We start from the raw sequence: 13384 nt of genomic DNA, 5'->3' as shown, positions 1-13384 counted from the left end.
CTAGAAAATGGAGTGCCAAGAGGAGAAATCGGAATGTTTCAAACATTTGAGTTCAGTAGACGGGTGACAGCAGCCGATACATCGAGAAACATATGCGGTGGTATGGGGATAGTGCTCATTGGATAGAGCATGGCAAGATAATGGTTTTCTCGTTTTAAGGATGATCATTCTTAAACATTTGTGATTCTCTATGTTCAGGAAGACATTCGGGGTTTAATGAAGATCATTTCAACATTATCATCCTCAGTGGTCCATGTCATGTACTTGAGACTTGGCAGATGTAATGAACTGTGATCATTCCACCATCATGCGCCATTGGCATCTTGTGAGGAAGATTCAAAAATTGGGTGTATAGGTACCGCATGTTCCAAACCAATATCTCAAAAATCAGTAGATGGCCATATGTAGATATCTGCTTGCCCATCATCAGTTAGCTCATAAACAACCACCACCATTCTTATTCTGTCTCATTACTGGTGATGAGAAGTGTTATCTTTATGCTATCATAAGGGAGAGAAAGGAATGGTTGAGGCCAAACAAAGCAGCAACTTTCCTTGCAAAGACCTGAATGCTTCCACAAAAGAAAATGTTGTGCACCCGGTGGAACAGCGACAGTGTGGTTTACTATGAATTGCTTCTCCGAGATGTAACTGTCGCTGCTTGCCTTTGTTGTCAACAACTGAGACGTCTCGCAGATGCAATCCAAGAACAATGACCAGGAAGATTGTGAAATGATGCTACTCCACTATAATGCCTGCCCACATTCTGTTAGACTGACAAAAAAACATTATATGTGAATTTTGTTGGAAGCTATTCAGCACCCACCTTATTCACCTGACATTGAGCACCTTCAGATTTCAAACTTTTCTGCTTTCTATTGAACAACCTTCAAAGAAACTTCCTTTCCAGATGAAAGTGCTCTCTGAACATGGCCTGATAAGTTCTTTTCCTCAAAACCACACGATTTCTACAACTGCGGAATCGAGAAGTTACCCCAGCATTGGTAGACTGTTGTAAACAGCGAAGGAGAAAATTTTATTGATGACTAAATTCTCTGGTATGTGTATCTTCATGGTTATTAAACTAGTGGAAGAATGCTGCGAACTTGTGCACCAACATAATATATTCCATAGATCTCACCTTGGAGTGTGTTCAGGCATCAGGGATGAACCAGGGTGTACTCTTACAAAGAGATGCAGCTGTCAAAAACTAATTGTGTGTAATGTATTAGTAATTTACAGTCACAGAACAGTTACATACCATTTGCATTCATCCTAACCAAAGTGAACATAATAAAATTTACAACAGAGCCTTAATTGATGAAAAGGCTCTTTGTTCCTTTCTCAAAAATACCGAATAGATGCTTCTTGTCTACTACCATACCTTAATATTTGACAGGCATGTTTGAAAAGGAACATTGCAACTTGTCATTATGTTTATGAAATGAAATGTTCGGTTTGGGTATGTAGGTAACCAGATAAATTTTATGAAGGGCTGCTAATGCAGTAGTTTATTAATTTTCATTTGAATTTACATAATTGCCAATTTATAGCTTCATATCTGCCAGCATCGTGTTACAGACCTCTGTACTGCTTAGAATCCTATATAAAGATTCTAAATATACAGTGATACTTTATCCTGTCATTAACATATGTTGGACTATGGATAAGATACCCGAGGAGTGTAATCTGGCTAAAATTTTCTCCATGTTAAAGAGAGAAGCAGCACAAACAACTGTAGAGGAATTAGCCTCATTAATGTAGGCTGTAAAATCTATAACATTATCTTAAACAGGAGACTGTGCTCTATGGCAGTATTAGATTGCTACTCATCATATAGTGGAGATATTGAGTCACAGATAGATTCATCAAAAAGATGGTCAAACAAGTAAGCTTTGGTTGGAAAGTCCTTCATCCAAATCAGACTCTACACACACACACACACACACACACACACACACACACACACACACACACACACACACACACACACGGCCACAGTGTCTGGCTGCCAAAGCCAGACTGCAAGCAACTGTGCATGGTGAGAGAAGCAGTCTGGATGGTGGAGGGAAGGAGGAGACTGAGACGGGAAAGGGGAGGCATAGCAGGATTTATGGGTGGGGGATGATAAAGTGCTGCTTTTGAGAGTATACAGTGATGAAGAGGAGAGAGTGTAGGGCAAGTAGGTGCAGTTGGAAAGTTAAACAGTGGAGGGGAGGGGGGAGCAGAGAAAGGAGGGGGGTAAAAAGCCTGTGGAATAGAGGGCTGTGTAGTGTTGAAGTGGGAACAGGGAATGATACAGGCACGTGAGGGACAATGACTAATGAAGTTCGAGGCCAGGAGAGTTACAGAAATGCGGGATATATTGCGAGGAGAGTTCCCACATGTACAATCCAGAAAAGCTGGCATTGGTAGGAAGGATCCAGATGGCCCAGGTAGTGAAAATGAAGAACATTGTTTTGTGCAGCATGCTCAGCAACTGTGTGGTCAAGCTGTTTCTTATCCACAGTTTGTCAGAGGCCATTCGTACTATACTCAGTGTCCATTCTTCTTTCCCTTCTTTCTTGTATTTCGCTTGTTGCCTTCCAAACCACACTCCTTGCTCATCATTATTCCATCCTGGATTTACCATTGTTAGATTGTGCGCTATCTCCAATACATTTTGATTATAATAGCATATAGGTTTTAAAAAAGGATGCTCCTTCAAATGCGCTACATTTAGTCTACAACAACTGATAAATAAAAAGGAAAGAATTTAACTTAGAGATGCATATAGCATTTGTAGGTTGTGAAAAATATTTTGACAAAGTAAGCAGACACCTACCTATTGCAGCAGATTATGGCAAAAGAGGATTACCACCTCATCTAATTGACGCTGTAAGGGCTCTTTTCAAAGATACAAAAATTATAATCGAAGATGGAGATAACTTGTTTAAACAATTGGCAGCACTGATAGTTGGGCAAGAATGTGTCCTTTTTCCAAATGGATTCAATATCTGCATAGATATCCTAGTCATAGATTGGGAGCAAAATATCACCTACGGCATACAGAGCAACAGGGAAAATGTTTTAATACTATGCTATACACAGGTTATCAAATAATAATTCAAGAAAATGAAGATAATCTATTAATAAGGGAATGGTCCAATAAGACATGTCGAAAACTGCCCTGAAATTTTTTACTCAGGAAAGAGACAATGGAAGAAATGCACTGTAAAAGTTTTAGCTGCTAAGAGACACTGCCAGTATTTTGTAAAAAATCTTGAAATTACACATTTTTGCCACACAAAGAACAGCTTATAACAGCGGTTTGTACAGCCCTGCCCACCTAGTGCATGACCTGGCGAATCATTAACGCAGTGCCACATAGTGGAATTATCGAGAGTTCACAGACACCAATTTTAAGCACCCAAAGCCTGTTTACAATGGAGCGAATGGAAGCGAACACTTGCGAGTGAGCATTTGCAGAAAATGCAGTATCATTCGCTTGTATGTGGGTAGAATCATTTATACTACAGGGAATAGAAGAGAATATGAGATAGCGAACATCGCCGATGAACGCTGTGTTATTAATTTCTAGTTTTTGGAGCTAATATTCTGCATTCTATCTCATTAGAGCTGCAATGTGAAACTTTGCTATTCAATTGGGATTATTTTGCATGGCGAGCGCACTGTTCTTGATAGAGTATGCAAAATGGTGCAGGGAAGGAAGAATTTAAGTGTGTCTGTTTGTATGGAAGTGTGACATGCATGGAGATTGTGCACTTTACACGGAATTTCATCTCCATCTCTCCTTAGAACTGGTCCAAAATTTTCCTTGTATGTCAACTGCCATTTTTCCCTGCCTCTCATTATCATTGAGGGAAATTTATAAACAGAACACTAATTACCGACATTGAATATCATCTCGAGAGGTGACACAGCTGGCGTTTCCACTATTTGTGTATGGTCTAATGGACATATTCTCTTTTTTTTTTGGGGGGGGGGAATGGTTTAGTGGCAAAGCGTGCACTTCGTGATCCAGTGAACATGGGATCAAATCCCGTTCAGACCACAACTTTTTCACTGTGATTTTTAACTGAGTATTCACTTCTCACAGATGTTGCAGTGGCCACAAAAGACATGTGGTTCAAATTCCATGTTAAGCTGCCAGTCTCCATTGTCCGATTAGGTAACTGGGGAAGGTTAGGGACACGTACGTAGCTGCCTTGGCATCCAGTTGAAAGACCTGTGAGAGGCCTACCGGGTACACCATACAGAATTCTCTTTTGCCCATGCTTATTAGCTTGTTTGCTCCAGTGAAAACCTGGCTTAAACTATACAAACATTTGTTTGAATAACTTCATATCGACATTTCAATTCTTGCACATGTAATTCTGATAAAAGTGGCTAGCAGAGAAAATAAAATCATGGCAGTGTTTGATGTCACAGATGACTTCCTTCAGTGAGGACTTGTAATTTGTTGAAATGAAATGTGTCTTGCAGTACTAAATTTTATAAAAATTCCTGTAGGCCATTCCTTATAATAATGTTTGAATGTTGTACATTTGACTATCAGTGAAACAGTTCAATGTCTATTCCCTGTAGTCATCACAAAAATGCGAAGTGTCTATTGAATGACAAAAACAAACATTTTTCTTGCACCAGGCATACTGGACAAAAGAAACATTGATGCAATCAGGCACTTTGCAGTAACCACTAGTTTTATTTGGACAGAACAAGGATGGAGTCAGAAATGGTCCTAGCCGTTGTTCTGCATATTGCACTGCATGCCAGGCATACTTGATCAAATTCGTAAAGCGTGCTGAAGAAAACTGGTAAGGCACATACGACTGGAGCGTAATAATATTGTTCCACTGATGAACCTGAAATGGGGGTATCGGAAATTATGTTGTCTGATAATTTCCTGGAAAATGCTTTCCACTGACGAAAAAATTCTTTATCAAGAGGTTGAATTGCACTAGTAGTTCCAGGTAGAATCCACATTACATCTTCAGATTTTTTCGTCATACTCCACAAAAAATAGGTGTTGTTATGTCCAGAACATGAATTCAACAAAAGTAATGAAATAGTTTCTTCATCTGGTAGGAACACATTTTGAATGAAATGTTGAAAATTATTCTTTCCCATTTTTCCAGATTTTGATGAGTCGATTACAAGATTTTTGCAACCAAACAGTCCATTTTTTTTTTTTTTTTTTTTTCCTAATTTGCCTTGCAGTTCTTGCTGCAGAAACAGTAAACCACTCATATTTACAACTGGCATTATCATTCTTTAAGCACTTGAAAGATTTTGATAGACTCTGTGTTCTGGTTAAGTTTGCATGTAAATCACTTTGTCCTTGCACTTACTTATTAAATAACAGATGTTAAACATATTTTATTTTGAAAGGTTTTACTCTATGTAATTACATTCAGAACTCGGTAGTTTTCCATGTGTATAATTTTGGATGTAGGACAATAGATGTTTATTTCCATTTCAGACCTGATGAGGCAGTATATACAGCAACTTCGTCAAGAGACTGGTGTAAGAGTATGTGAAAAAGTTTTCTCTAGTGATGATGGGAAACCATCAAAGTGGTGGCTGTGCTTCGCAAAGAAGAAGTTCATGGACAAGTCCCTTTCTGGTCCTGGGCAGTGATGAGAGAACGTGATGAGATTCATATTTGAGGTGCTCCGTGACAGCAATGCATTTTATGAAGTATGCTTGTTAACTAATTATCGTACTCTCCTGTATCTTACTTCTGTAACGACCTTTTTGCAGAAGTAGTAACAAAAAAAAGTACAATTGCACACACTGTAGCAAGCTTCAGTTTGTTTGGTCATCAATTATTAAATTTATGTTGGTAATTAAATTTGTTGGTAAACACAGTGTGTGGTGGAATAGAAGTTCTTGTTACTGCACATTGAATACCATACTTTTGTGGCATTCATTTTTATATTCTGTGTTGTCACTTGGATTATTAGTTTAACTTATTGTAAATACCATATTATGCATTCCTGGCTGTATGTGTCAATATTATTTTGTAACTATCAGTTTTCTGTCAGCTCGTACTCAAAAATATTAATTTGTACAAAAGCGTGCATCATATTGTATTCTGAATAAATTGCTGTTTTATGACTAATAGTTAAAAAAAAGTATATCAGATGTGACCTTGAGCTTAAGATTATTTATTTCAATTTTGACTTGTATTCTTCGTTGGCCATTAGCTATAGTGCTCTGTGCTGTGATTTTTTGTAGCTCTGGAAAAATGTCAACATACATGTATATGATCATGAAAATCTAAAAAAGAAAGAAAGAAAAAAAAGATACTTACTTGATACCATTTCATTTCTCATTCAGTCTTCTTCATTTTTGCTTCCATTTTCAGTTGGCCATCTCCACAATATCTTATTTTATATTATCACACTTCGTTTTCCATCTGATTAACTCTCAAGTTATTTATATTGCCTCAGCATTTTATCTTACTCCTACCAATGCCGCCATTTGTACATTAAATCACTTATTTGTTTTTAACATATTCATTTAGTAATCTTCATTTAAATGAAAGATTTTATATACTTGTTCCTGAGTTTATTTGATGCTAAATATTTTAATCAAAGTAGTGTAGTTACGTATTCATTATCAGTATTTAAATGTACTATTGAAAGTACAAGGGTGGTTCGAAAAGTTTTGGGATGGAATAGAAAAAAAAGTACTTACATCACTGAAACTTTTTTTTTATTTTTCAGTTTAGTCTCCTTGTAGATTAATGCACTTGGTTGAATGATGTTCCAGTGCCTTGATCCCATCTCGAAAATGAGGTTCCTCCAGGCCTGCAAAATAGATGTCAACTCCGAATATCAGTTCTTCGTTTGAAGTGAATCTTTGCCCACCAAGAAAAATTTTCAGTTTTGGGAAGAGATGGAAGTTTGACAGAGCCACATCAGGTGAATAAGGCTGGTGTGGCAACAATACATACCTTAGTTCATGTAATTTCGCCACGGTGATGGCACGTGTGCAGGCACGCATTGTCTTGATGGAAGATGACTTTCTTCCTTGTTAAACATGGCCTGTTTTGTATATCTTTTGTTGCAACTTGTCCAGGAAGTTAGCATAGTATTCTCCAGTACTGTTTGCCCAGTGGAGAGATAATCTACAAACAGAATCCCCATCACATCCCAGGACACTGATGCCATGACCTTTCCCACCGAAGGAAATGTCTTTGCTTTCTTTGGTGGTGGAGAATCAGTATGTTTCCACTGCTTTTTTGTCCCTGGGGTATAGCGGTGCACTCAAGTTGCCAATCGGCATGAATGTCCTTTGCTTTCATACCTTTCTTTATGAAGTACTTAGTCACTGCTCGAATCTCAATTTTTTTTTTCCTATCTTTGCAAACCACTACGCAGGAACAACAACAGAGCCATGTCACCACCACAGCTCTCTTCCAAGAATGCTGACATGGCACATGTTTACAAGCAACATTCCAATGAATATCATGTGAACAACTAGTTGCGCTAATGCTGACCTCTCATAGTGATTGTGAGAACTTTTCAAACCAAGCCTTGTATTTGTGTGGCTGACCTATCATCAAGTTTAGTAAGATGTGTATTAGTTTGCTGTTTAAATCTGCATAATGATGTATGGGTCACATGGACTGGGATTTGGTTATAGAGTATCTGTACATAGTGCCTGATAAGACTGTGTCCTGTCATCCCAAAATATGTGCAGAGTTCTAGAATAAGGTTAATCATTTGTAAAGTTTTTATAAATTTGTGATGTATGTTTGAAAATTTAATAGTTCTGAGTTATTAAAATGTGAGCTTCTCAGTCGTAGTGTTGTGTAATTTTTGTAACAAGTTTTGACAATCACACTCACAGTAATGTTCTTGATGACTTTCATTTTTTTCATTAAACTTTATAGTAATTATTATCAAGTGAAAAGCAATTCACTGCGACATAATTACACAACATACTATTTTGTGTCAGATGTATGATCTGTGTCAATGGTAGCTATATTTTAATAACCGTAACTTGATAGGCACAGTATTTGATGCTGGTTGGAATTATCCCATACTTACTTACGAGCAGATTAGTTGACATAAGGTGCATAATTAGGCCATCGGACTTGTCTCAGTAGCCAGGAATTATCTGGCAGAAGACTGGCTTTAGAAAAAACAAGAGATAAATGTGGAAGTTGGGAATTTGTGAAAATCTACATTGGTTGAAGATGAGAGCATGGAAATAAGACTGGTAAGGGTGGCCTATTTCCTAACACTACATTTCAAAATCATAGCTGTGATGTAGAAATTGTCCATGCAGTCCAAACCAAACTAATAGCATGCAATGAAAGCAACATACCTTTACATAAGACTTGATTGAAAAGTTGTCCCCTACATTGTAGAACTCCTAGTAGGAAGTAGTTTGCAAGAGGGAGTTTGGACACCCTTGTCAAAACTACACATTACATGCTCACTGTTCTTATTTTTGCATGAGCATGGTGACCCCAGAATCTATAGGAAGAAAGATTGAAGGAACAAATGCACCTGGCTCTTTTGGGGATCCTATCAAAACATCATCTGATTTCACATATATAAGTTTTCAACAAGATCCCTGGGCAGGGAAAAAAGGAAAAAAAAATGTGGTTTGTAAATAAGAGATTCAGAAAAGATATAAAATTTGAAGACCAAGATTGAACAGACTAATTTCCCATTGAAAGTTTTTGCCACACATTTGAATACCATTTTTGACCAACCAATGTGTACGTATTACACGGCCTGACAAGAAAAGTGGAGGTGCCCGGAAGACATCATTGGATGTCAGTGTAATTTTAGTTGCTTATCCATGAGTTGCTCGATACTGGTGCACATGTTAGAAAAACTAGGAACGATGGCGACACAAGGTGGGAGGACAGCCCGCAAACAGGACTTAAACTCAGCCGGAGTTAAGCAACAGTGGAGACCGAATGGTGGCCTCGACACTATTAGAGGAATCGTGGCTAGAATAAAGCAGAATGAACTTTTGACACTACGCTTTCAACGGATCTTGTACGAGCCAGAATCCAAATCGAGACCAAAGAGGAAAACCAATACCAAATCAAAGTCATTGTGAGTAGTCAGTAGTGCGGTAGAGATAGTAATGATTGCTATCAGACGAAGTACAGGACTGATTAAGGAGTTGAGGTGTGACAGTGTTTATGCACATGGGACACTGTTGTCTAGTGTATTCACATGGAAAGATGGTGGTGCACTCACTAGGCGAGAGCACCACTGTGGCGACCCTGCCCTCTACGATCCATTGAGGTCCATTTGCTCCTGGCAGGCATTCAAGTTTTGTACAGCCTGATACCAGACCCCCCCTCCCCCCCCCCCGCCATTTCTTTTGCTCCCCTTCTGAAACCGGTGCATATGGGCAGAAATGCCCCAGTCAGTGCCTTGTAAAGTGAAACAAAGGTATGGATGAAGGTGTAGGCTGTGGGGAGGAAGTGTAGCTGGCAGTGTCCACGGGAACAGTGCTGGAGATGGGCATGCCAGGGGAACCACTGATCCACTGGGAGCCAGAGGGAAGGGCTGGGGCCACAACTAGGCATCAACGATAGCTGTTAGGGGTTCTGTCCGTTGTGTTACATTGGCACTCAAAGGTGATGGGAGAGGGGGCTGCAGAGGGGATGCTTGTGTCGAACGTCGAAGTTGGTTGTGGTAATAGCACTTGATCTCCTTCTGCATTTGGACTGATGTAAATTGTCACCCTTGGGTATACACTACCGTTGCTGGCGTCCAAGCCTCAGCACTCCTATAGGAGGGTGCCCACACTGTCGTGCCAGAGGTAATGTCGGGAGGGATGTGAGCGAGGTTCTGAAGGTGTCAGTGTCAGCAGATGAAGCATAGTCCAAGGCTAGTGACCATGGAGCAGCTCCATGGGACCATGATTGTTAATCGGTTGTGGTCTCAGGGGAGGCGAGGAGTAGGCCTGTGGGCAAAGGACTGAGGGGGTGCTACCTGGTGCCAGACACATGCTGCACAACTTTAGACTGTCTTTTTGATGTCACAATTGATTCCAGGCCATTACACATCGCGGTGTACCAGTGGTTTCATGCGGAACATACCTCAAAATCCCTGGTGGAGCTAAGTCAGTACCCAACGATGCAGTTTCGCCGGAATAACAACTTGAAGTGCATCTGTCTTTTTATAACACCATCCACAACTGAGAGGTGGTGAAAAAGCTGTTTCCAAGGGCAGTGCTCTGTCAGTGAGAGAGATAATGGCACCAGCCTTGGATTACATAAAGAAGGACATGTCACATGGTGGGGTCCCAGCTTGTTGCAGTGGCAACACGTGGCTGTGAGGGGAAAACTATCCAACGTATGTTGATGTTCAGCATTGATGTGGAAGGTCTTGATAAGATTCTAAGATTGGCTAAAGATGGCAAGTTGTGTCAAATGTACAAAAATGTAAAATTGTGCATCTAACAAACCTTAGAAATGTAATGTCCTATGACTATAACAATAGTAAGACAATACCTAGGCATAACAATTTGTAGGGATAGAATGAATACATAAGCTCATATGTAGATAAGGTAGGTGAAAGACTTAATTTCATTGGCAGAACAGTGACCATTGCTGAAAAATGTGGAATGGCAAATACTTAAAGATAGGCACCAACTATCCCATGGAAATCTACTTACAAAATTTCAAGAATCAGTATTAACCAAGGAATGTAGAAATACACTACGGCCCCAAATATATCTCAGTCATAGGTATTATGAAGCAGTCATTCTCTCCACACTCCATAAGTGAACTGAATGAGAAGAAGGCCCAAAACAATTACGTGGGAAGAAGTCTCAGCCATTCATTTCACAGTGATTTGTGGGATGTCAATGTAGATGTACACATGAATATAAGTTACAGGTCAATTACAGATGTGAGCACTTTCAGTATCAAATGTTCAAGCAGTTTCTAACTTCCCCAAACAGTTTTTGATCATTTCTTAATAGAAAGAAATGATATTACTAGCCCAAGTGACAGAACAAAACTACTAGTTAAGGAGAGTAAAAATTGGAAAATCAACCAGACTAGACGACAAATGCAACAAGCGAAGAATTTTGGTTACTGACAGCAGTTTGACAGCAGTTGTTATATCTGCAGCTCTTCCAGAACCGCCTAAGCAAGTGCTAAATATCAGAGACTCAACGAAAGAGCAGAATTATAGAATGAGATTTTCACTCTGCAGCGGAGTGTGCACTGATATGAAACTTCCTGGCAGATTAAAACTGTGTACTGGACCGAGGCTCGAACTCGGGACCTTTGCCTTTCGTGGCTAAGTGCTCTACCGACTGAGCTACCCAAGCATGACTTACGCCCCGTCCTCACAGCTTTACTCCTGCCAGTACCTCGCCTCCTACCTTCCAAACTTTACAGAAGCTCTCTTGCGAACCTTGCAGAACTAGCACTCCTGAAAGAAAGAATATTGCGGAGAAATGGCTTAGCCACAGCCTGGGGGATGTTTCCAGAATGAGATTTTTACTCTGCAGCGGAGTGTGCACTGATATGAAACTTCCTGGCAGATTAAAACTGTGTGCCGGACCGAGACTCGAACTCGGGACCTTTGCCTTTCGCGGGCAAGTGCTTTACCGACTGAGCTACCCAAGCACGACTCACGCCCCATCCTCACAGATTTACTTCTGCCAGTACCTTGCCACCTACCTTCCCAACATTACAGAAGCTCTCCTGCGAACCTTGCAGAACTAGCACTAATAATAGTTTGAAAGTATTCACCTCTGTCAGTACCTACCTTACCGAGCGGGGTGGCACAGTGGTTAGACACTGGACTTGCATTCGGGAGGACGACGGTTCAATCCCATGTCCGGCCATCCTGATTTAGGTTTTCCGTGATTTCCCTAAATCGCTCCAGGCAAATGCCGGGATGGTTCCTCTGAAAGGGCACAGCCGACTTCCTTCCCCATCCTTCCCTAATCCAATGAGACCGACGACCACGCTGTCTGGTCTCCTTCCCCAAACCAACCAAGTACCTATCTTCTTTGGAGTTGGAATTATTACACTATTCTTAAAGTTTCAGTATATTTTGCCTGCCTAGTGTATCCTTGTATTCTGCACACCATGTGGAATACTTGTCGTGGCTGGTTCTTTTGAGGATCACACTAATTCTGAGGGAATGTCATCTACTACAGGGGCCCTGTTTCGACTTAGTTCTATCAGTACTCCATAAAATTTTCTCTTCGCAGTATCACATCTCCCAGCTCCTCTTCATGTACTTTACCTTTTCTTTCCATAATACTATTTTCAAGTTCATTTCCATTGTATATCCTTTCTATATACTCCTTCCATGTTTCAGCATTCCCTTCTTTGCTTTGTACTGATTGTCATTCTCAGCCCACAGGCATCACTGGATGGTGATATGGAGTGGCATGTGGTCAGCACGCTGCTCTTCCAGCCATGTATCAGTTTATGAGACTGGAGTTGCTACTCATCAGTCAAGTAGCACCTCAGTTTGCCTCACAAGGGCTGAGTGTACCCCACTTACCAACAGCACTTGTCAGACTGGATGGCCACCTGTCTAAGTGCTAATCCAGCCTGACAGCACTTAACTTCGGTGATCTGATGGGAACCAGTGGTACCACTTTGGCAAGGCCACTGGCACCTTCTCTTTTCTGTCAGTCTCATATCCCTTTCATCTGCTTCATTTGCTGTTTTTTTTATATATCTCCTTAAATCATCAATAAATTCAATATCTCCTGTAATATCCAAGGATTACTACTAGGCTTTGTCTTTATTCATATTTGACCCTCTACTGCCTTCACTATTTCTTCTTTCAAAGCTACCCAGCCATGTTATTTTGTGTTATTACTTCTTTTTCAACTTATCATTGCCTAACGCTCCTTTGAAACTCTCATCAACCCATGGCTCATTAATCTTATCTAAATCCCATCTAATTAATTTGCTACCTTTCTGCAATTTCTTCAGCTGTAATCTGCAGAATCTGCAGTTCGTAATCAATAAATTATTGTCATTGTCAAATCTGTCCTTGGAAATGTTTTGCAGTTAAAAATCTCTGAAACCTCTTGTCTTTTATTATGTAATCTATTTGAAGTCTTTCTTTGTCTTCAAGTCTTTCTCAAGTATACAACCTTTATTCATGCTTTGTAAACTAAGTATTAGTGATAGTTAAATTATGCTCTGCACAAAAATCTACCAGGAGGCCTCCTCTTTCATTCTGTCCCCCAATCCATTTTTCCTGTACTCTCCTTCTGTTCCTTTTTTTTATTCTCAAATTCCAGTCTCCCATCACAAGTAAATTTTCATTTCTTTTTAACTATAATTCCTATTATCTCATAATAAATTCTTTCAATCTCTGCATCATCTGTGGAGCTAGTTGGTGTATAAACTTGTA

General features: G+C 39.9%; 1 protein-coding gene across 1 annotated transcript in view; it reads left to right on the top strand.

The window, feature by feature from the left end:
* The window catches only part of LOC126101559 (actin-related protein 2/3 complex subunit 3), a 36837-nt gene extending 29023 nt beyond the window's left edge, over nt 1-7814 (top strand). The window contains exon 4 of the mRNA XM_049912197.1: nt 5482-7814. Within this exon, the coding sequence (XP_049768154.1) occupies nt 5482-5639 (158 nt within the window). The 3' untranslated portion in view covers nt 5640-7814. The remainder of the gene's footprint in view (nt 1-5481) is intronic.
* Nucleotides 7815-13384: the final 5570 nt, after the last annotated feature.

This window comes from Schistocerca cancellata, chromosome 9, assembly GCF_023864275.1.
Source record: "Schistocerca cancellata isolate TAMUIC-IGC-003103 chromosome 9, iqSchCanc2.1, whole genome shotgun sequence".
Classification (NCBI taxonomy): Eukaryota; Metazoa; Arthropoda; class Insecta; order Orthoptera; family Acrididae; genus Schistocerca; species Schistocerca cancellata.
The sequence above is the reverse complement of the archived record's forward strand: the minus strand, read 5'-3'. Positions and strand labels throughout refer to the sequence as shown.